Consider the following 24,302-nt stretch of genomic DNA (forward strand, 5'->3'; position numbering starts at 1 on the left):
TACAGTGGGGAGAACAAGTATTTAATACACTGCCGATTTTGCAGGTTTTCCTACTTACAAAGCATGTAGAGGTCTGTAATCCAGAAAATCACATTGTAGGATTTTTAAGTTATTAATTTGCATTTTACTCTGCCTAGGCGTCCTAGCGGGACAACCTCCGGTGAAACTGGAGGGCGCGCAATTCAAATAAATAATCAGAAAAATTATGGATATTAAACATTTAGGTACATACAAGTGTCTTATATCGGTTGAAAGCTTAAATTCTTGTTAATCAAACTGCACTGTCCAATTTACAGTAGCCATTACAGCGAAAGCATGCCATGCGACTGCTTGAGGACGGCGCCCCACATCAAAATATTTTTCCACCGGCACAGGTTTCATAAATTCACAAATAGAGATGAAATATTCACTTACTTTTTGAAAATCTTCCTCTGATTTGTCATCCAAAGGGTCCCAGCTATAACATGTAGTGTAATTTTGTTAGATAAAATCCTTCTTTATATCCCAAAAAAGTCAGTTTAGCTGGCACCATCGATTTGAGTAATCCACTCGTTGAACATGCAGAGAAAGGAATCCGAAAATCTACTGCTACACTTTGTTTCAACAAGTCAAAATACGTTTCTATTTACTCCTCAGATACCCTAAAATGTAATCAAACTATAATATTTCTTACGGAAAGAAGTATGTTAAATAGGAAACCGATTTTAGCAGGTGCGTCTTGTCTTCATCGCGCGCCCAAACACGAATTTCCAAGACTGTGTCCCTGTACTAAAACTGATATTTCTTATTCGTTTTGGAAGTTACAAGCCTGAAACCTTGAGCATATACTGCTGACACCCCGTGGAAGCCATAGGAATTGCATCCTGGGAGCTAGAATTCAGTATGCCCCTTTAGTTTCCATTGTAAGAGCATGGTCTCTCAAAAAAACAATTCTGGTTGGTTTTTCTTTGGATTTGCTCCTTACATATCTATTGTGTTATAGTCTCGTACATTATTTTAACATGTCTAGAAACTTAAAAGTGTTTTCTTTCCAATGGTACCAATTATATGCATATCCTGGCTTCAGGGCCTGAGCAACAGCCAGTTTACTTTGGGCACATCAGTCAGGTGGAAACTGAGAAAAAAAGGGACCTAGCCCTATGAAAACCTGGGTCAAACCTTTCGAGTAGCCTTCCACAAGCTTTCCACAATAAGTTGGGTGAATTTTGGCCCATTCCTCCTGACAGAGCTGGTGTAACAGAGTCAGTTTGTAGGCCTCCTTGCTCACACACACTTTTTCAGTTCTGCCCACAAATTTTCAATAGGATTGAGGTCAGGGCTTCGTGATGGCCACTCCAATACCTTGACTTGTCCTTAAGCCATTTTGCCACAACTTTGGAAGTATGCTTGGGGTCATTGTCCATTTGGAACACCCATTTGCGACCAAGCTTTACCTTCCTCACTGATGTCTTGAGATGTTTCTTCAATATATCAACATCATTTTCCTTCCTCGTGATGCCATGCTATTTTGTGAAGTGCACCAGTCCCTCCTGCAGCAAAGCACCCCCACAACATGTTGCTGCCACCCCTGTGTTTCACGGTTGGGATGGTGTCCTTCGACTTGCAAGCCTCCTCCTTTTTCCTCCAAACATAACGATGGTCATTATGGCCAAACAGTTCTATTTTTGTTTCATCAGACCAGAGGATATTTCTCCAAGAAGTATGATCTTTGTCCCCATTTGCAGTTGCAAACCGTAGTCTGGCTTTTTTTATGGTGGTTTTGGAGCAGTGGCTTCTTCCTTGCTGAGCGGCCTTTCAGGTTATGTCGATATAGGACTCGTTTTACTGTGGATATAGATACTTTTGTACTTGTTTCCTCCAGCATCTTCACAAGGTCCTTTGCCGTTGTTATGGGATTGATTTGCACTTTTCGCACCAAAGTATGTTAATCTCTAGGAGACAGAACGCGTCTCCTTCCTGAGCGGTATGACGGCTGCGTGGTCCCATGCTGCTTGGACTTGTGTACTATTGCTTGTACAGATGAACGTGGTACCTTCAGGCATTTGGAACTTGCTCCCAAGGATGAACCAGATTTCTGGAGGTCTACAGTACTTTTTCTGAGGTCTTGGCTGATTTATTTTGATTTTCCCATGATGTCAAGCAAAGAGGCACTGAGTTTGAAGGTAGGCCTTGACATACATCCACAGGTACATCTCCAATTGACTCAAATTATGTCAATTAGCCTATCAGAAGCTTCTAAAGCCATAACATAATTTTCTGGATTTTTCCAAGCTGTTTAAAGGCACAGTCAACTTAGTGTATGTAAACTTCTGATCCACTGGAATTGTGATACAGTGAATTATAAGTGAAATAATCTGTCTGTAAACATTTGTTGGAAAAATTACTTGTGTCATGCACAAAGTAGATGTCCTAACCGACTTGCCAAAACTATAGTTTGTTAACAAGAAATTTGTGGAGTGGTTGAAAAAACGAGTTTTAATGACTCCAACCTAAGTGTATGTAAACTTCCGACTTCAACTGTAGGTCTCTCATGACAAATATAATGATCACGGCATTAGGAGCTTAGAGCACCCTGCCCAAGACGCTTAGCCATTCAGCATGAAGATATCTATAGTCCCACACCCTGAATAACTTCCTGATGGAGTCAGTGTTTTGTATGATGAACCTTCAACTCTGCCTGGGTGGTTTCCTTACATAGTCTTTTCCAGCAGTTTATCACACACGTACACACACACTCCCCAAACATACACACACACACACTCCCCACACATACACACACACACACTCCCCAAACATACACACACACTCCCCAAACATACACACAGGCCGACCTTTTGGAAGCAGCAGGTCGTGACCCCGGGAGCCAGACCGTCTAGGGTGACGGTAAGTAACCTGAGAGAGTTGTGTCACAGGGGCCAGAGAGGGAGGGAGCAGAGAGTCGTGTCACAGGGGCCAGGGCCAGAGAGGGAGGGAGCAGAGAGCCATGTCACAGGGGACGGGGCCAGAAAGTGAGGGAGCAGAGAGCCAGCAGCAGCTCTAGAGTTCCACTAGACTGAATTATTTACCCAGCACAGCAAAGCCCAACCAGGTCAGGACCCGATGCTTCTTTCCATCAACACAATTCCAAACCCTGCCAGCTCTCCATGCAGCCTCATGACACAGGAGCATAAATGAATTATTATCCACGAGTGGGAGGCCTATTTAGAAAAGCTCTATTCCGTCTCTTTTCAACCTGATCTCATTTGTTGCATCGCCTATAAGGATCTTAGACTAACTGTATTGCATACGAGAGTGATATCAACTTGCAAATTGCGTATTAAATAACGCATTGAGTCTGAGCCAGCCTGTGCTGCTGGTCAGTGTAAGGTTGTTGTTGATCAGGTTTATTTGTATATATTGTTATGCTCATCACATCACCCACACAAGGCCTTGTTCTTTTTGACTCCCCCGTCTCTGCCTCTCTCTGGCCCTCTCATGAAATCAGGGCTGAGTGGCTCTGGGATTGTTTGGTGGTGGGTGGCCCTCCACATGTCCAACAACGCTTAACCCAGCTTGCATCGTGATTCTCTCTCTCTCTCTCTCTCTCTGTCTCTGTCTCTGTCTCTGTCTCTGTCTCTGTCTCTCTCTCTCTCTCTGTCTCTCTGTCTTTCCATACTTATACAGGGTACATACCGTACTCCCATTAGCGCAACCACATCCTCTTTTCAGTAGCTCGTATACTCAGATATGTCGTACTCACACATTCATTTCTCCTTGGGAATTACACAGGCAGACAAAGACTGGCACAGAGTTTGCGTAATGCTCCAAAGGACCACTCAGTGCAAACCCCTGCAAGAGTCCGAATAAACCCTCACACAGGGGCGCAACTTTGGTTTTAGAAGTGGGGGGGACATATATATATATATACAGAAAGAGTGTGCAAAGCTGTCATCAAGGCAAATGGTGGCTACTTCGTCCGAAGAGGAGGAGTAGGGATTGGACCAAAGCGCAGCGTTGTTATACGACATGATATTTATTAAACAAGACGAAAACTAAACACACTTGAGAATTTACAAAATAATAAACGAAGTCAACAGACCTGAACAAACGAACTTACATATACACGAAGAACGCATGAACAGGTACAGACTACACAAACGAACGAACAAACGAAACAGTCCCGTGTGGTACATAAACTGACACGGAAGACAACCACCCACAAACAAACAGTGTGAACAGCCTACCTTTATATGGTTCTCAATCAGAGGAAACGTCAAACACCTGTCCCTGATTGAGAACCATATAAGGCTAATTACCACTGACCTAAACATAGAAACACAAAACATAGAATGCCCACCCCAACTCACGCCCTGACCAACTAAACACATACAAAAACAAGAGAAAACAGGTCAGGAACGTGACATAACCCCCCCCTCAAGGTGCGAACTCCGGACGCACCACCAAAAGTCTAGGGGAGGGTCTGGGTGGGCATCTGTCCACGGTGGCGGCTCAGGCTCTGGGCGTGGTCCCCATCCCACCATAGTCAATCCCCGCTTTTTTAGCCTCCTCCCAATGACCACCCTCCAAATTAACCCCACTGGATTAAGGGGCAGCACCGGACTAAGGGGCAATACCGGAATGAGGGGCAACACCGGAATGAGGGGCAACTCCGAAGTGAAGGGCAGCTCCGGACTGAGGGGCAGCTCCGGACTGGCTGACGGCTCTGGCTGGTCATGGCTGGCTGACGGCTCTGGCTGATCCTGGCTGGCGGACGGCTCTGGCTGATCCTGGCTGGCGGACGGCTCTGGCTGATCCTGGCTGGCGGACGGCTCTGGCTGATCCTGGCTGGCGGACGGCTCTGGCTGATCCTGGCTGGCGGACGGCTCTGGCTGATCCTGGCTGGCGGACGGCTCTGGCTGATCCTGTCTGGCGGAAGGCTCTGGCTGCTCCTGTCTGGCGGAAGGCTCTGGCTGCTCCTGTCTGGCGGAAGGCTCTAACGGCTCCTGTCTGGCGGAAGGCTCTAGCGGCTCCTGTCTGGCGGACGGCTCTAGCGGCTCCTGTCTGGCGGACGGCTCTGAAGGCTCATGGCAGACGGGCGGCTTTGAAGGCTCAGTACAGACGGGCGGCTTTGAAGGCTCAGTACAGACGGGCAGTTCATGCGGCGCTTGGCAGACGGACAGTTCAGACGGCGTTGGGCAGACGGGCAGTTCAGGCGCCGTTGGGCAGACGGGCAGTTCAGGCGCCGCTGGGCAGACGTCAGACTCTGGCCGGCTGAGACGCACTGTAGGCCTGGTGCGTGGTGCCGGAACTGGAGGTACCGGGCTAAAGACACGTACCTTCAGGCTCGTGCGGGGAGCAGCAACAGGGCACACTGGACTCTCAAGGCGTACTATAGGCCTGGTGCGTGGTACCGGCACTGGTGGTACCGGGCTGAGGGCACGCACATCAGGGCGAGTACGGGGAGAAGGAACAGTGCGTACAGGGCTCTGGAGACGCACAGGAGGCTTGATGCGTGGTGCCGGAACTGGAGGCACTGGGCTGGAGACACGCACCACAGGGAGAGTGCGTGGAGGAGGAACAGGGCTCTGGAGACGCACTGGAAGCCTGGTGCGTGGTGTAGGCACTGGTGGTACTGGCCTGGAGCGGGGAGGTGGCGCCGGAAATACCGGACCGTGCAGGCGTACTGGCTCCCTTGAGCACTGAGCCTGCCCAACCTTACCTGGTTGTATGCTCCCCGTCGCCCGACCAGTGCGGGGAGGTGGAATAACCCGCACCGGGCTATGTAGGCGAACCGGGGACACCATGCGTAAGGCTGGTGCCATGTAAGCCGGCCCGAGGAGACGCACTGGTGGCCAGATATGTAGAGCCGGCTTCATGGCACTTGGCTCAATGCTCAATCTGGCCCGGCCGATACGAGGAGCTGGTATGTACCGCACCGGGCTATGCACACGTACAGGAGACACCATGCGCTCTACTGCGTAACACGGTGTCTGCCCGTACTCTCGCTCTCCACGGTAAGTACAGGGAGTAGGCGCAGGTCTCCTACCTGACTTCGCCACTCTCCCTTTTAGCCTCCCCCCCCCCAAGAAATTTTTGGGGTTTACTTTCGGGTTTCCAGCCACGTCTCCTACCTGCCTCCTCATACCACCGATCCTGGGCTTTCGCTGACTCCATCACCTCCCGAGAGCGGCGATTCTCTCCCACCTTAGCCCAGGGTCCTTCTCCATTCAATATTTCCTCCCAAGTCCACGAGTCCTGGTTTTTTGGCCGCTGTTGCTGGTTCCTCTCACGCTGCTTGATCCTTGTTTGGTGGGTGGTTCTGTAACGGTTGTCCTCCTCCTCTTCGTCCGGGGGAAGAGAAAGGCTGGGCGAAGATGGAGTTTGTAGAGTTTGGTCATGACATCTCTGTAGCCGGCGCAATGCTTTGCTACATTGGGCGCATAATCCTCATAGACACGGAAGGGATGTCCTTTATGTAACAGTTTACCCCTCATTCGAGCCTCACGCAGGATAAGATCCTTGGTCTTGAAACCGTGACAACGGATGATTACTGTGCGAGGTCGTTGGCCCGGGTGGCACGGGCACAAGAGATGATAACTGGGCGAGGACGTTGGCCCGGTCCTGGCACGGAGACAAGAACGCGATGTGAACGGTCCAGCAGCGGGTCCGAAGCCAAAACATGTATCCCTCAATAGCTTGGCGAAGAAGTCGGTGGAGCGAGAGCCAGCCTCCACTCCCTCTGCCTGACCAACAACGTGAAGGTTATGACGTCTGGACAAACCTCTAGGCCGACCACTTTCACAGAAAGCCCCTGCACACTCTCCTGAAAGGATGTGCATAGCTTCTCTAAGTCGTCGATCCTACCAGGATTGAATTCAGAGGCCTTCTCAAGGTTCCCAATACTCTGGCCCTGCGAAGAAACCTTTCGAATGGTGCTCTCGATTTTGGTGTCCAGTTCAGCAATAGTAGCTTTAAAACACGTAGTTCTCCCAGAGCCCGGATAAGTTCTGAAAGTGTCACGTTATTACCTGTGCCTTCCGCTATGTCTGTCTCGTTGTTTGGTGGGGAGGAGGCCTCCGATGAGGATTTATTGTCCTTTAATCGCCTATTACCCAGCATGTTCACATAAAAAATGTCAATATTGTACTAGAAAGAAACTACTGTTGTAAAAAGTAAAGTAGGTTAAGTTAGAATGTTTCACAAACACAGCCGTTCACTCCAACATGCTAGCTCCGCCCCTTCAATCTGTTTTTTTGAACAACAACAATAAATAAATGTCAAATGTAACGACATCATAAAGTCGCCAGGATAAAAATACTATTTGTTATAGTAGGGAGGGCCTGGGCTTTGAACATATTAAATGGAAAACAAGCAATTGGTTACAGATAACTTCTAAATACGATGGGCATGACATGTAGCCTACATCATGGAGGGGGTTTAACGCACGGGACCTGCATGGCTAAAATAATGTGGGCCTGCCTGCAATGCAGAGATAAAAATGGAATGTCTACTCACTGTTTTACTCCTCTCACACTTGATATTTTAATAAATCTTTGGTGATTTAAGATTTATTTCCAAGCGGTCTCAGGAGCCAAACCCTTTATCGACAGTATTGAGTACTTCGGGATTGCATTGGGCATTTAACTAAATACAAAGTATACATGCATCCAAGGCACATTAGTCTACTCTTGTTCTACACGAATATGGACAGTGTGCGTCACGGCTGGATAGGCTGTGTTTCCGCTCTGAAAAATTAATGTCATAACCAACTGCGTTACCTCTAAAAACAGTTTTTGTTTGGTCTTAAATATCCTTACCAGCGCTGCCTGAAATTAGAACTTTGGATCATGTTGTAAAGGACAAGTCTAAAATATTTCCACCCCTCCCATCTGAGCGCAAGTGTGCTGATATAAGACAGGTAAATTGCCGAACCTGGCGTTAGGTCTGGAAAATTACAGTTTTTAGATGATGAAATTGCCAACTAACGTGCGTTTGACACTAGCGCCGCCTTAACACCAGCTGAAAATAGCTCCCTAAATATCTATATGTGGAACTATTGAAGTGTGGACTCCACTGAAATTCCCTGAGTGTGTTTGTGTGTATCCCTCTCCACACAGCTCCCAGCCAAGCCCCTGCCCCATGACCATCTGCTCTACACCAGCCCCTTATCTCCAGCGCTCTCAAACAAACCATTAAGGAACATTATTACAGTGTTTGAGCCCTGACCTTACTCTCACTGGGGCTGGTAGACCCGAGGCCAGTCTGTGAGAGCGGTAAGTAGAAATGACTGAGAGAGAACTTCACCTGTTTAAAGAACTTCTGTTGACTCTTTAGATGACTGGAGGAACATGGATTCAAGCTTTTTTTTCTGGGATGCTTTCATTTACACGGTGCAGTGAGGCAAGACTGGGTTCAAGTCAACAGATAATCAATGGGTGCTACTTTCCAAACCCCCAGGTAAAGAAGCGTATACAAGATCTGCTTGGTCTCTGAGCTCTACGGCCCAAACCAAGAAATGTGTGAGAGAAAACTCCAGCTCTGCACCCAATGAGCACAGTGTTTTCAGGACTATGTACAAATCAGTACTAGTGTGAATACAAACACATTCTCCCTGGTCTCAACAGACAGTCAGGCTGCCAGCAGACAGGAGAGGTGAGAGGAGAGCAGGAGCAAGCAGACAGGAGCGAGGCATATGATTGGCACTAGAATGCAGGCGAAAGAAGGAGAGAGGGAGAGCGAGAGGGAGAGAGAGAGAGAGCGAGCGAGAGAGAGAGAGAGAGGGAAAAAAGGAAAGAGATAGATACAACTGCAGGATCTGTCAATGAGGGGGAAGAAAGGTGTGTGTGTGTGTGTGTGTGTGTGTGTGTGTGTGTGTGTGTGTGTGTGTGTGTGTGTGTGTGTGTGTGTGTGTGTGTGTGTGTGTGTGTGTGTGTGTGTGTGTGTGTATGTATGTAATAGAGGCTATGTAGGTGTCAGCAACTTTGCAATCCATCTCTCTCAGCTCTTTCATGCACACGTATGCACGCACACAGAAATGTTCCATATGCACAAAAAGCGTATTTCTCTAAAAGTTGGTGCGCAAATGTGTTTACAGCCCTGTTAGTGAGTATTTATCCTTTGCCAAGATAATACATCCACCTGACAGTTGTGGCATATCAAGAAGCTGATTAAACCGCATGAGCATTACACAGGTGCACCTTTCGCTGGGGACAATAAAAGGCCACTCTAGAATGTGCAGTTTTGTCAAACAACACAATGCCACAGATGTTTTAAGTTTTGAGGGAGTGTGCAATTGGCATGCTGACTGCAGGAATGTCCACCAGAGCTGTTGCCAGAGAATTTAATGTTCATGTCTCTACCAACGTTGTTTTAGAGAAGTTGGCAGTATGTCCAACTGGCCTCACAACCTCACACCATGTGTAACCACGCCAGCCCAGAACCTCCACATCCGGCTTCTTCACCTGCGGGATCATCTGAGACCAGCAATCCAGACAGCTAATGAAACGGAGGAGTATTTCTGTCTGTAATATAGCCCTTTTGTGGAGATAAACATATTCGAATTTGCTGGGCCTGGCTCCCCAGTAGGTGGGTCTGGCTCCCAAGTGTGTGGGCCTATGCCCTCCCAGGCCAACTCATGGCTGCGCCCCTGCCCAGTCATGTGAAATCCATAGATTAGGGCCTAATGAATGAATTTAAATTGACTGATTCCTTATATGAACTGTAACTCAGTAAATTAGTTGAAATTGTTGCATGTTGCATTTATATTTTTGTTCAATATAGTAATGGTTTCACCCTCCCCTCCCCCTTGCTTCCCTTCCCCATGACCCTGGCCTGCACACACATCCATCTGCAGTCCAGCACAGCGGTCCGCATGCAGGGACTGTTTGTACAATGTTTCACCCATTTCATAAAGTATCTTCACACATCCAACGCTGATCCTCCCTGAAATCCAACACACCTGCTCAACACCAGTTGCAATCGTTATCCATGGACTAGATTGTACATGCAAAGCAGGTTATGTGTTCCCTACCATCCCTGGTACCATACTCTCTACCATACCCAGTCCACTCTACATCTCCCCGGTCAGCCTCACACTGATAGCACACAGACTGACGTTGTGGCCAGGTGTGTTTATTCTATTGTAGTGTACTGTACCTCCAGGAGAGGTGTCTCTTGCTCCACTTGTTCTGGGGCGTCAGGGCTCGTCTCCTGCGGCCCACCACCGCCTCGGTCTCAGACAGGTCCGGGAGGGAACACCTCGGGGTCTTCATCAGGCCCAGGGTGGCTTGGTCTGAGCAGGGGAACAGATACGCAGATGTACACGTTCATATTGAGTAGTAAACTAGTGAGAATGTCCACCCATTAATCAATTAAAGCTGTATTGTTTTAGCAGAACGTAAACAAGACAAAGACAAAGACAGTGTGTGCATACGTGCCACACACACACACTTACCCAGCACTCCGGTCTCCTCCAGTCCTCCAAACTTCTGCATAGCTTTGATGGCTTTGGTCAGGGCCTCCTTGGTCTGGAGCTGTCCAGTCACCGGGTCAGGGGGTGGGAGATACCCAAACTTACTCAGCCAATCCTGGAGGAGACAAAACAGGAAGTGTTAAGGACCATTCCAGCCATTCCAAACCCCTGTGAATGTGTCAGTGTTATGAATGTGTAGGTGTGTGTATTTAAACATCTACAGTATACATTTGATGTGTATTTGAGCATGTGCATGAGAATATTTGAGGTTATACAACGGGTATGTCTAATTCTAGATGCTGATTGGTTAAAACCGGGTTCCAGCAGGTGTCTATTCCACAAGTTACCACCGGCTAAATCTATGACGTTAAAATGCCTATTTACTCTGTTCCATCTGACTGTGCAATCCACTGTCTCATCAGCCCAGCCAGGCAATTTATAAACTTGATCTCCACTGTAAAAAGCTTCTAGACATTATCTCACATTTATTTTAGACTAACAATTAGTTTTCAACAGCGGAGATTTGTATTAACCTTGCTGTCTGTCTCTCTGACATTTGCAACATTGTTCAAATATTGAAATTCAATCTCCAGCTGTCCCATAGTAATGAACGTGCCAGGAGTCGGGACAAGACAGCCAGTCTGGTAGCTTTTCTCAGCTAGTCGAAATCATGAATCAGCATCATTTTTATGGATATATACAAAGAAATCCCAATAGAAAAACACAAAATGCAGCTAGTTTGCTGTCATTCCAGATTAAACTTGAAGTGATTGTGTTAGCTGTCTAAGTTAGTTGGCTAGCTTCTCTGAACAGTGTCCTGGCGGGAGAGCAAATTTCCTATGCCAGGCGAAATCGTGCATCATTAGCTCATTGTTATGGATGTATTCTGTTATTCTGGCTGCACTGTTTGATGTGACTGTGTTAGCCGAAGTTGTCTAGCTAGCAAGCAAGGGATAAGAACATTGGGAAAGGGAAGGGAAAGGGGAAGCCTAGTCAGTTGCACAAATCTGAGAGTTAATCATGTCTGGCTAAAATGAAAGTTAAGTACTGACATCCTCTCTAACCACTCAAGCATTTTCTCCTCCATCTCTGAGCATGCAGTCAGAGTTGGTTAGTTTTAAATGGGCTTTTGATCAGCGTTGAGTGATGAACGACTTGCACTGATAGCCAGGACCACCCCTTCTATTGACAACACTGCACAAATTCCATTACCCAAATTGCTTTGTGCTTACACCGCAATCCTACCGATGATATGTGCCTCCCCATTCATGGTATTAGCAGAGTTCAGGGCTGCAAACTGGGAAAAGTTTCTGGTGCAACATTTTAAGGACTCTAACTTTTACTAGGAAGCACATGAAGTTACGTTTTCTAATCAAAATGTACAAATCCTTCTACCTCATCAAATAAATAAAAAATCCTTTGATTTTAAACCAATTCATAACTCCAGCTAACGAACAAAACTAGAAAGTTAGTCACCATGACTACACTAATCAGTGTGTGTGTGTGTGTGTCTGTGCGCAAGCATGTGTACATGCACGCGTGTTTGGCATCTCAACTCTTGGAGTGTGAAAGAGAAAAGTGACACTTCTGAAAGTGTTGATTCTGGAGCAGTGTGTTTGCACCTCAGCAGTGCTGTCAAACCAGGGCACTCTGACTTCCTACTTGCTTAACTCAGCAGCCAGCTCCCTATATCACCACACTACCACATGTGGACACTCAAACACAGCCACTGGCCCAGAGCCTCAGTCTACTGCCTGACCTATGGAAGCCAATCTAACACATCTGATAGCTGCAAAGGCTACTGGAGAAAGAAGGAAAATGGAAAACGTTGCCATCTATAGCAGCTGAATTAGAAGAATGACGACATCAGCATTTCACTCGTCTGCTGACTGGAGAGTGGAGAGAATGGAGAGAGATGTTTTGTGGGTCGAGGGGTTTTGGGCGCTACTGGGCCATTCTGCTGAGCTTATAGGTTCTGTGTTGCCCAAAAGTCCAACTGCCACCACACAATCCAGTTTTTAATGTATTAGATTCAGTAGAGCAAAGTGTTTGGTAAACTATGAGTGCCTATTGTATAAATCTAAAGCTTTTCATACTGTACACTGGCTTGGGCATTCCCTATGCGGACTCTGAGACACACCTAATACCCAGAGAGAGAGAGAGAGAATACAGAGGACAGTGCCTGGTACTGAAAGGACAGCCCCCAAGGAGGACAACAAGTAATATCATCTCTTCTCCTCTTCACTAAATCCCAGTCTCATGTTGACTGTGGTGTGCTACACTCCCTGCTGACACTGTTTGTGTTGACCAAGCATCCAGCTGTGTCTCTCTGTAGAGAGAGGGCTCACTCTGTCTCTCTCCGTGTGTGTGTCTGTGTGTGTGTGTGCATGAGTTTGTGTTTCTGTGTTTCTGTGTTTCTGTGTGTGTGTGTGATTGTGTGTGTGAGTGAGTGAGTGAGTGAGTGAGTGAGTGAGTGAGTGAGTGAGTGAGTGAGTGAGTGAGTGAGTGAGTGACTGAGTGAGTGAGACTGCTCTCCTCCTCTGGCTGGCTGGGAAATCGATGCATGACAAGTTAGAATACACAGCTCCTCCATGGCATTGACCTGGCACAGTTATCAACTACAGTGCGGGCTCCTTCAGCACTGGGAGATGAGATTCCTATCACCCGCAACAACACAACACAGCCACACACACACCACACCAGGACACCCACACTGCCACAGTCCTTTCATCTACTTACACAACTCTAAACCAGCCTCTGATTAAAAGGCGAGGACAAGAACCAGCGTACACCGTTGAGGATCAGAGTTATACCCCACTGGGCTGATGGAGAAAGGGAATACCAATATAATCGTATGGGATTTGACTCAATCATAGCGCAGATGATTTCAACCTACATAATTAGTCCATCACTCTAGCAATGAGAAAACCAGCTTCCAACAAAAAAAGCTATGTAAGGGTCAAGCAGACAGGCACTTTGTCCTCTCCTTGAGTTACTTACAGTAAGAGACCTGAACTATAAGTGTGTGCGTGTGTTTGTTTGTGTGTGTGTGTGGGTGTGTGTCTGTGTGCGCAAAAGCTCAGGAATGGGATCGGTATGTCCTCACTAACAAGCAAAAAAGCCAATGTATTTAGGCTACACATCAAGCGAGACAGAGAGAGAAAGAAAGAGAGAGAAAGAGAGAGAGAGATAGGGAGAGAGGGAGAGAGAAAGAGAGAGAGAAATGGAGAGAGAGAAACAGAGAACCTCATAAGACATCACAGTAAAATGGAGGGATGTATTGCAAAAGGAAATAGCAAAATGGCATTACACTGGGAAAGATGAGCTAATCTGTGGACATCGGAGAGCTGGAGTTAAGATCAGACTGAATGGTGGATTGGCCGCTGTGGGTGAAAACCCAGCACTTGAAGAAAGAGGAAATTAGGAATATATGCATAATTATTTAACATGCACCATACATGTGAGAGAAAATAGCTGTATGTAGCAGTAGAAGTATTGTTGTCTGTTATATTGTTCCAATCAGAGTAGGGATGGCAGGGTTGGGGGAAAATACAAGGGGAATTATAAATTGTGCAAACAGTTATATTGATAGAACCCACAATCTATCTGCAAGATTAAATCTGATCTACCCCACCCTCCCCCCATGAAAAAACACCAGAGAATCTAGGGGCAATAACAGGCTGGATCACCTCCAACATGTCGTCCTCCAACAAATTGAAAACCTACAGCAAGGTTGATGTTTGTTTAGCTGTAAGGCAAAACAAAAAGCTGAGTGTGTGTGTGTGCCTTTGTCCTTGTGTGTAAAGTATTTTATTCAGACCTTGCTGCGGCATGCTGCTGTGTGGAATCTCACTTGACCTTTGGGGTCTTTAATGACAAAACAAAGCAGACACATCGATCCTCCTGAATCTGTCCTACCTGCAGCATTTGTCTTCCACTATCTTACCATTTCTCTCTCTCTCTCTCCCTCTCTCTCTCTCTCTCTCCCTACCTGCTGCCTCTGTCTTCTACTATCTTACTTCTTACAGCATTTGTCTTCCACTATCTTACCATCTCTCTCTCTCTCTCTCTCTCTCTCTCTCTCTCTCTCTCTCTCTCTCTCTCTCTCTCTCCCTACTGCCTCTGTCTTCTACTATCTTACAATTTCCCTTACATCCCTTTTCCCCTTCTCTCTCTGTCACCCCCTCCCTCTCTCCTTTCCTCCTTCTCTCTCTTCCCTCTCTGACAGTTTAACCTGGCATGATGTCTGGCTCTGTGCCACTCACCAGATACAGTGAAAGGTTAATAGGCAGATTGGATAGGGAGGAGAGACACAGGGGGCTTCATCCATAGGCCTACTGCATGTAAAGTGAAAGAGCACCCCTGAGGGTTGACAGGCAATGGGTACAGGGAAGAGGGGCTAACGAAACCAAACTCTGCTACAGTCTCAGAGTAATAATCAAAGTATTGGCTGCAGAAACACTTCTGAAAGATACAATACAATACATATTTTTTTCTGGTCTGTCTGGCCAAAAATAATAATAATTAGTTACAGGACAAAATAAAAACCCTCCAACCCAAAAAGGCCTGTGGTGTTGATGGTATCCTTAATGAAATGATCAAATATACAGACAACAAATTCCAATTGGCTATACTAAAACTCTTTAACATCGTCCTTAGCTCTGGCATCTTCCCCAATATTTGGAACCAAGGACTGATCACCCCAATCCACAAAAGTGGAGACAAATTTGACCCCAATAACTACCGTGGAATATGCGTCAACAGTAACCTTGGGAAAATACTCTGCATTATCATTAACAGCAGACTCGTACATTTCCTCAATGAAAACAATGTACTGAGCAAATGTCAAATTGGCTTTTTACCAAATTACCGTACAACAGACCATGTATTCAGCCTACACACCCTAATTGACAACCAAACAAACCAAAACAAAGGCAAAGTCTTCTCATGCTTTGTTGACTTCAAAAAAGCCTTCGACTCAATTTGGCATACAAATTGATGGAAAGTGGTGTTGGGGGTAAAACATACGACATTATAAAATCCATGTACACAAACAACAAGTGTGCGGTTAAAATTGGCAAAAAACACACACATTTCTTCACACAGGGTCGTGGGGTGAGACAGGGATGCAGCTTAAGCCCCACCCTCTTCAACATATATATCAACGAATTGGCGCGGGCACTAGAACAGTCTGCAGCACCCGGCCTCACCCTACTAGACTCTGAAGTCAAATGTCTACTGTTTGCTGATGATCTGGTGCTTCTGTCACCAACCAAGGAGGGCCTACAGCAGCACCTAGATCTTCTGCACAGATTCTGTCAGACCTGGGCCCTGACAGTAAATCTCAGTAAGACCAAAATAATGGTGTTCCAAAAAAGGTCCAGTCGCCAGGACCACAAATTCCATCTAGACACTGTTGCCCTAGAGCACACAAAAAACTATACATACCTCGGCCTAAACATCAGCGCCACAGGTAACTTCCACAAAGCTGTGAACGATCTGAGAGACAAGGCAAGAAGGGCATTCTATGCCATCAAAAGGAACATAAATTTCAACATACCAATTAGGATCTGGCTAAAAATACTTGAATCAGTCATAGAGCCCATTGCCCTTTATGGTTGTGAGGTCTGGGGTCCGCTCACCAACCAAGATTTCACAAAATGGGACAAACACCAAATTGAGACTCTGCATGCAGAATTCTGCAAAAATATCCTCCGTGTACAACGTAGAACACCAAATAATGCATGCAGAGCAGAATTAGGCCGATACCCACTAATTATCAAAATCCAGAAAAGAGCCGTTAAATTCTACAACCACCTAAAAGGAAGCGATTCCCAAACCTTCCATAACAAAGCCATCACCTACAGAGAGATGAACCTGGAGAAGAGTCCCCTAAGCAAGCTGGTCCTAGGGCTCTGTTCACAAACACAAACACACCCCACAGAGCCCCAGGACAACAGCACAATTAGACCCAACCAAATCATGAGAAAACAAAAAGATAATTACTTGACACATTGGAAAGAATTAACAAAAAAAACAGAGCAAACTAGAATGCTATTTGGCCCTAAACAGAGAGTACACAGTGGCAGAATACCTGACCACTGTGACTGACCCAAACTTAAGGAAAGCTTTGACTATGTACAGACTCAGTGAGCATAGCCTTGCTATTGAGAAAGGCCGCCGTAGGCAGACATGGCTCTCAAGAGAAGACAGGCTATGTGCTCACTGCCCACAAAATGAGGTGGAAACTGAGCTGCACTTCCTAACCTCCTGCCCAATGTATGACCATATTAGAGAGACATATTTCCCACAGATTACACAGATCCACAAAGAATTTGAAAACAAATCCAATTTTGATAAACTCCCATATCTACTGGGAGAAATTCCACAGTGTGCCATCACAGCAGCAAGATTTGTGACCTGTTGCCACAAGAAAAGGGCAACCAGTGAAGAACAAACACCATTGTAAATACAACCCATATTTATGCTTATTTATTTTAACTTGTGTGCTTTAACCATTTGTACATTGTTACAACACTGTATATATATAATATAACATTTGTAATGTCTTTATTGTTTTGAAACTTCTGTATGTGTAATGTTTACTGTTAATTTGTATTGTTTATTTCACTTTTGTATAATATCTACCTCACTTGCTTTGGCAATGTTAACACATGTTTCCCATGCCAATAAAGCCCCTTGAATTGAATTGAATTGAATTGAGAGAGAGAGAGAGAGAGAGAGAGAGAGAGAGAGAGACACCCAGTATTCCGCAATCCCATCTCATCCAATCCAGAGCAAAGTGTGGGAGCAAAGCGTGATCGGTGATGAGCTCCTTTTTTTCCTGCTGTCTGTTGCCGCCGGCAAGACTGTCAGTCTCCCGGCTATAGACACCTGCACTTATCTCAGAAACAGTCAGTCTTTCCTGAGCAGCCCCCGCTTCTCCTTCCTGACCCCTTACACCTCCTCCCTCCCCTGGCTCCCCACTTTACCGGCAGACCTGCCTAGCAGCCACGACAGGAGCAGTGGGGAGGAGAGAAGGAAAGGCAGATGGGTAAGGACATACCGTGTCTTCGGAAAGTATTCAGACCCCTTGATTCAATTGATTGGACATGATTTGGAAAGGCACACGCCTGTCTATATAAGGTCCCACAGTTGGCAACGCATGTCAGAGCAAAAACCAAGCCATGAGGTCGAAGGAGATAGGATTGTGCCGAGGCACAGATCTGGGGCATTGAAGGTCCCCAAGTACACAGCGGCCTCCATCATTCATAAATGGAAGAAGTTTGTAACCACCAAGACTCTTCCTCGATGACCCGATGGTCACTCTGACAGAGCTTTAAAGTTCCTCTGTGGAGATGGGAGAACCTTCCAGAAGGACAACCATCTCTGCAACACTCCACCAATCAGGCCTTTATGGTATAGTGGACATACGGAAGCCACTCCTCAGTAAAAGGCACATGACAGCCCGCTTGGAGTTTGCCAAAAGGCACCTAAAGACTCAGACCATGAGAAACAAGATTCTCTGGTTTGATGAAACCAAGATTGAACTCTTTGGTCTGAATGCCAAGCGTCACGTCTGGAGGAAACCTGGCACCATCCCTACGGTGAAGCATGGTGGTGGCAGCATCATGCTGTGGGGATGTTTTTCAGCGTTAGGGACTGTCAGACTAGTCAGGATCGAGGCAAAGATGAATGGAGCAAAGTACAGAGAGATCCTTGATGAAAACCTGCTCCAGAGCGCTCAGGACCTCAGACTGGGGCGAAGGTTTACATTCCAACAGGACAATGACCCTAAGCACACAGCCAAGACAATGCAGGAGTGGCTCCGGGACAAGGCTCTGAATGTCCTTGAGTGGCCCAGCCAGAACCCGGATTTGAACCCGATCGACCTGAAAATAGCTGTACAGCAACGCTCCCCATCCAACCTGACAGAGCTTGAGAGGATCTGCAGAGATGAGTGGGAGAAACTCCCCAAATACAGGTATGCCAAGCTTGTAGCTTCATACCCAAGAAGAATCGGGCTGTAATCACTGCCAAAGGTGCTTCAACAAAGTAGCAAACATTTCTAAAAAGTGCTTCTGCTTTGTCATTATGGGGTATTGTGTGTAGACTGATGAAGGAAAAAAGCTTTTAATCAATTTTAGAATACGGCTGTAACGTAACAAAATGTGGAAAAAGTCAAGGGGTCTGAATACTTTCTGAATGCTCTGTATTCTCAGCCCTCTGGGGAAAGCTGTCCATGTCTTTCATGTCCCTGGAATGAGTTGATGCTATAATGTAACTGTACAGGGCACGCCTATCATCTATTTGTTGGTCTTTTACCAGCCCCTAGGGCAATATGTTTGTGTTTTTACATACTATTTGTACATGTTATTTGTTATACAAGACCAGAGAAAGAATTATAGGGTTCATAACAGGTCCTGCCAAACAGTATAGTGAGCTGTGTGCTGTGTGTGCTGGTAGAGTATGTCTCATTAGGGCCTTCTAGTCCTTCAGTGAAGCCCTAAGGATTTATAGAATTTGTATTTTATTTGAGTATTTATATTTATTTTAAATATATATTTCATTTGTTCAATAATTTAAATTATATTCTGATTATATCTATTCAGTTTGTGTAGGAAAGGGAAGGATTAACACATTAGAGAAAAAAAAGATCCAATCAGGATTTTTCTTTGCTGGTCTCTGGGGAGAAAAATCTAGCTAACTAGCTCAGCCATTGGCTAGGCCCTCTGAAGCTAGATAGAAGGCATCGGCCATTCAACTGTATTATGACAGAATTTTGGAGTGAGAGTGAAAAACCAATTAGATTTAGACTTGCAATGGGTGGGACCATTATTACATACGTTTGGGTAAAAACTTCTACATTCTCGAAGGCCCTGAGACGTCAGTACTGAGAGCACAATAGCAGCAGTAGTTTTCCCACGGTATAGCTAACTTTTGTTATGTGCGGTTGTGGCTGCAGCAGCAGATGTTATCGAGGACTCGGAGGATATTGCTAATTTGTTATCATCGACTTTTGAAGATGAACTTTCAACAATAAATTACGTTTCAAATGATCATCATCTGGTAAGTGGCACTGTTCTTTATTGCAGCTAGCGTGCCGTTAGCTATCTCTTTGAAAATGCGTGTGAAAGTTAAAATATTGTTGCATTTAAACTTAAGATCACCAGTTACTTCATGTCAGTGGTTGGAACTGAAATTATTTTCCAATTGTTTTGTTTTGTTCTGAACAAAACCATAATTTCTTTCATTCTATTCCACTGTTCGAACCTCCAAAAAAGTAACGATTTATATAGTTCCTTTCTGTTCCTTTTGAATCCTTCACCAATCAGTGCAGATAGAGCAGCTTGATATATGGAGCGGGCAAGCTATTGTTGTTTACCAAACAATTTGATTAGCTAGTTTTAAGCATTCAACTTTCAAATAGCTCTTTGTTGACTGTTGCTGTGTGTTATCGTCCTCCATCAGCACCGGCCTGTACCCTACCTGCCCTAAGCTCTCTCCTGGCCCCTTACACCAAGTCTGAATTTGTCCTGCTATGTGACCTAAACTGAGACATGCTTAAACCACCTGACTAAGCCCTAATGCAATGGTACTCCCTAAAACACCCAGAAAAGGCTACTCTCCTCGATGTTCTCCTCACAAATAATCCTGATAGGTATCAGTCTGGTGTTTTCTGTAATGACCTTAGTGATCACTGTTTTACAGCCTGTGTTCGTAATGGCTGCTCAGTGAAATGACCTGTCCTGATTTGTCATAGACGCTTGGTAAAAAACTTTAATGAGCAAGCCTTCCTTCATGACCTGGCCTCTGTAAAATGGTATAGAATCAGCTTGATCCCCTCTGTCGAAGACGCTTGGACCTTCTTTTTTGATATTTTCAGTGGTATTGTTAACAAACACGCCCCCATAAAGAAAATGAGAATTTAAAACAGGTTCAGACCCTGGCCGTGATCTTGCAGAGCTATTCCATCTCAAGAATTGCATTTGGCGAAAGGCTCGGCACATGGTTACTCAGGCTGACTGGCTCTCGCTCAGGCAAATGAGAAATAAGTGCACTCAGTGTCACGTTCTGACCATAGTTCTTGTGTGTTTTACTTGTTTTAGTGTTGGTCAGGACGTGAGCTGGGTGGGCATTCTATGTTGTGTGTCTAGTTTGTCTGTTTCTATGTTTGGCCTAATATGGTTCTCAATCAGAGGCAGGTGTTTTGTGTTGTCTCTGATTGGGAATCATATTTAGGTGGCTTGTTTTGTGTTGGGGTTTGTGGGTGGTTGTCTTCTGTCTTTGTGTTCTGCACCAGATAGGACTGTCTCGGTTTTCACATTTATGTTTTGTATTTTGTATAGTGTTCACGTTATCGTCTCTTTGTTTATTAAGCATGTTGAACACTAGCCGCGCTGCATTTTGGTCCTCTCCTTCACCAACGGAAGAAAACCGTTACACTCAGGCTATCCGGAAGGCCAAAGTTAGTTACTTTAAGGAGCAGTTTTCTCTCTGTGGGTCTAAATCCAAGAATTTCTGGAAAATGGTTAAAGACCTGGAGAATAAACCCTCCCTCCTTAAAGTTGATGATGTGGTTGTTACTGACAAGAAGCACATGGCTGAGCTCTATAATCACCACTTCATTAAGTCAGGATTCCTATTTGACTCAGCTATGCCTCCTTGCCCGTCCTTACCCATGCTAGATTACGTAGACATAATTTATAGATCGACAGGTAAGGGTGCTCTCGAGCGGCTAAATGTACTTTACCATTCGGCCATCAGATTTGCCACCAATGCTCCTTATAGGACACATCAATGCACTTGATACTCCTCTGTAAACTGCTCATCTCTGTTTACCCGTCACAAGACCCACTGGTTGATGCTTATTTATAAAACCCTCTTAGGCATCACACCCCCCATCTGAGATATCTACTGCAGCCCTCATCCTCCACAAACAACACCCGTTCTGCCAGTCACATGCTGTTTAAAGTCCCCAAAGCACACACATCCTTGGGTCACTCGTCTTTTCAGTTCACTGCAGCTAGCGACTGAAACGAGATAGAACAAACACTCAAACTGGACCGTTTTATCTCCATCTCTTCATTCAAAGACTCAATCATGGACACTTACTGACAGTTGTGGCTGCTTTGCGTGATGTATTGTTGTCTCTACCTTCTTGCCCTTTGTGCTGTTGTCTGTGCCCAATAATGTTAGTACCCTGTTTTGTGCTGCTACCATGTTGTGCTGCTGCCATGTTGTGTCATGTTGTGTTGCTACCATGCTGTGTTGTTGTCTTAGGTCTCTCTTTATGTAGTGTTATGTTGTCTTTCTTGTCGTGATTTTGATGTATTTTGTCCTATATTTATTTTTAATCCCAGCCCGCGTCCACGCAGGAGGCCTTTTGCCTTTTGGTAGGCCCTCATTGTAAATAAGAATTTGTTCTTAACTCACCTAGTTAAACAAAGATGTAGGATGCGAGACGTTACTGGAATTTTGCGGGTGGGGAGAAAGCAAGAGAGGGTGGAGGCGGAGGCTTGGCTCAGAGCACTGGGCATCTTGTTATGACATGCATTAGCTATCTGAATTAGCCCCACAGAATCATACCTACGGATGAGCGGCTTCTATGAAGGAACTTTGAACTTCTGAGAATTGACTTAACGTACCGGTAGCCTACTGTATCTATGACTGTGGTAGATAAAACTTAATTGCACACTAGTGATCATACGCAATAGAACCATATTCTGCATTGTGAATTCATGTGGAATTTTATAAATGTTTCTGTTTAAACTGTTTAAAAGTTAAGAACATTCTTCCATTCATCACATCCCTAGTGGCAACTAACTCAAAATGCGGCTCTGGCCTGTTTGATTCATTCATGATGTCATCAAAACGCATTGCTTCTCCTGCATCTCCTGTTCCTCGAAACAAATAAATCCCCCTGAGGGCAAGCCAGACTGTACGCCACTGGACCCTATCACTTCCAGGGTCACAGATCAAATTGACAACCTAGTTGGACAGATTAGGAAGATTAGGGAAGTGTAGGGCTTAAAAAAGGGACACCCAAAAGGTATGTGGAGGATACTGGTGGCTATTGTACTCCCCCGGGTTGTTCTGAGACCTTGGACATGCAGTTCAGAGTCAGAGCAGACTTTAGAGCAGGCAGGCGGCACATGGGCACACATACACACACCCTGTAATCCCCTAACACTCTGTCACACACACTGCCTGGACACACAGACAGACACACACTCACACACACACAGACCATGCACGTACACACACACATTCCCCCCATACATCCCTGCACACACACACTCCCATGCGAGTCACCAGATTAGTATCCACTCTGTGTAACATTGGGAGTTCTAGGTTTTTCCTCTATTCCGCAGTGTAAGGAAATGACTTTCCCTCTTTTCTCTGTGTAATCCCTAAGTATCAGCAGTTACCAACAGTAATCCTAATGGTCTAAAAACATGCAGTGGTGCATCATATCCAGCTGCACATCTTGGAATAAATGAGAGAGGGGGGGGGGGGGGGGGAGGCAAGAGAGAGATAAAGAGAGAGAGACCGGGAGACAGAGGAAGAGACAGAGAGAGAGATACAGCATATAGAAAGGGTGGAGGAGAAGGGGAGAGAGATAGAGAGAAAGAGAGAACCAGTCCTAAACAGAAAATGTAGTTCCAGTCACTTCATCCCTCCTGTTGTGGATTAGGACACTGGCAGGATCACATAACACGTGATATCTGATGATATGGGGAGATTCAATTGGACAACAAGGGAGGACTCTCACACTGAGCTCTAAGAGGTCAAAGTGCACAACCCTTCCTCTTCCACCGCTGCCCTGCTGACTAACTAGTCAGCTGGTTCTACTCATCATGCCACCACACACAACCGCCATGAACAGCCATGTGTCCCCTTCTGATGACCTTCTCCATTCCACAATGCTCCTCTGTGGGGCCCTCAGGACCAGCTGCAGACCAAGGTTCTTTTATCTGCCTTAGTGACAGGAAGTGAATCATCCGGCCAGACTTAACCCGCTGACCCCTCTCTAGCCCTCCATATCAGTTGTGGAAAAATAGCGTTTACACAGCTATTTCACGATAGGGCCAGGCCAGGTCAGATCAGACTAGCTGATACCGTGTTCCTCCACGATATGAAGTCTAATGAAGCGTGAGGCTTGAAGTAGTATGAAGTTTACATAAAGTGTGAACATGGGTTTGGCCACACCCCGTTCAAAGCTAATGTAAGGATAGTGTAAACAGAAAAGTTGCACATCTGATAGTGAAGTAAGGCAGATGGTTACTTTGCATATTTTTTAGGTGTAAAAAGTCACAGAGAGAGAAACAAACACAGCCTAACCAAGAGACACACAGACACAGGCACACACACTTGCACACACACACAACTGTTCCGGTTCAGAATATTCAGAGGCCATTTGTTTCTGATGCAAAGATTCAATCTCAGTTTACATTTTTTTTGAGGGGGATGAAGTTGGGTGTCTTCAAAAATCATCCAGATCCCTTTCCATTACAGACAAAAACGTATTATCGTTTGCCCTAAACCGTTACATCTCAAAAGCCCTATAATCTCAGAGAAACGATTTATGTAGCTTAAAAAAAAAATGTGTCTGTGATACATTGATGGGAGGATTCAGAACAATTGTGTGCTCTGAGCTTGGCTGAGGAGAGGAGCCGAACAACAAAACACAGTTTGTCTTTGAGAGTAAACAGAGTTTAGTGATGGATGAGCGAGGGAGGAGAAAAAGACAGGGAGAAGAGAGAGCACATGCAGGCGACACTCTGGGGGGTTCGGAGCCTTACTGTCACCAATATCCAACACCAGATTTGATGTGGATTATAAACAAGCA

General features: G+C 45.6%; 1 protein-coding gene across 1 annotated transcript in view; it reads right to left on the reverse strand.

Annotated features, from left to right (window-relative positions):
- LOC120021897 (matrix metalloproteinase-17-like) overlaps positions 1-24,302 on the reverse strand; it is a 69,048-nt gene that overhangs the window by 26,368 nt on the left and 18,378 nt on the right. The window contains exons 4-5 of the mRNA XM_038965737.1: positions 10,433-10,565; positions 10,135-10,270 (exon numbers count right to left, since the gene is read on the reverse strand). Coding sequence (XP_038821665.1) covers positions 10,135-10,270; positions 10,433-10,565 — 269 coding nt within the window. The remainder of the gene's footprint in view (positions 1-10,134; positions 10,271-10,432; positions 10,566-24,302) is intronic.

This window comes from Salvelinus namaycush, chromosome 26 (assembly GCF_016432855.1).
Source record: "Salvelinus namaycush isolate Seneca chromosome 26, SaNama_1.0, whole genome shotgun sequence".
NCBI lineage: Eukaryota > Metazoa > Chordata > Actinopteri > Salmoniformes > Salmonidae > Salvelinus > Salvelinus namaycush.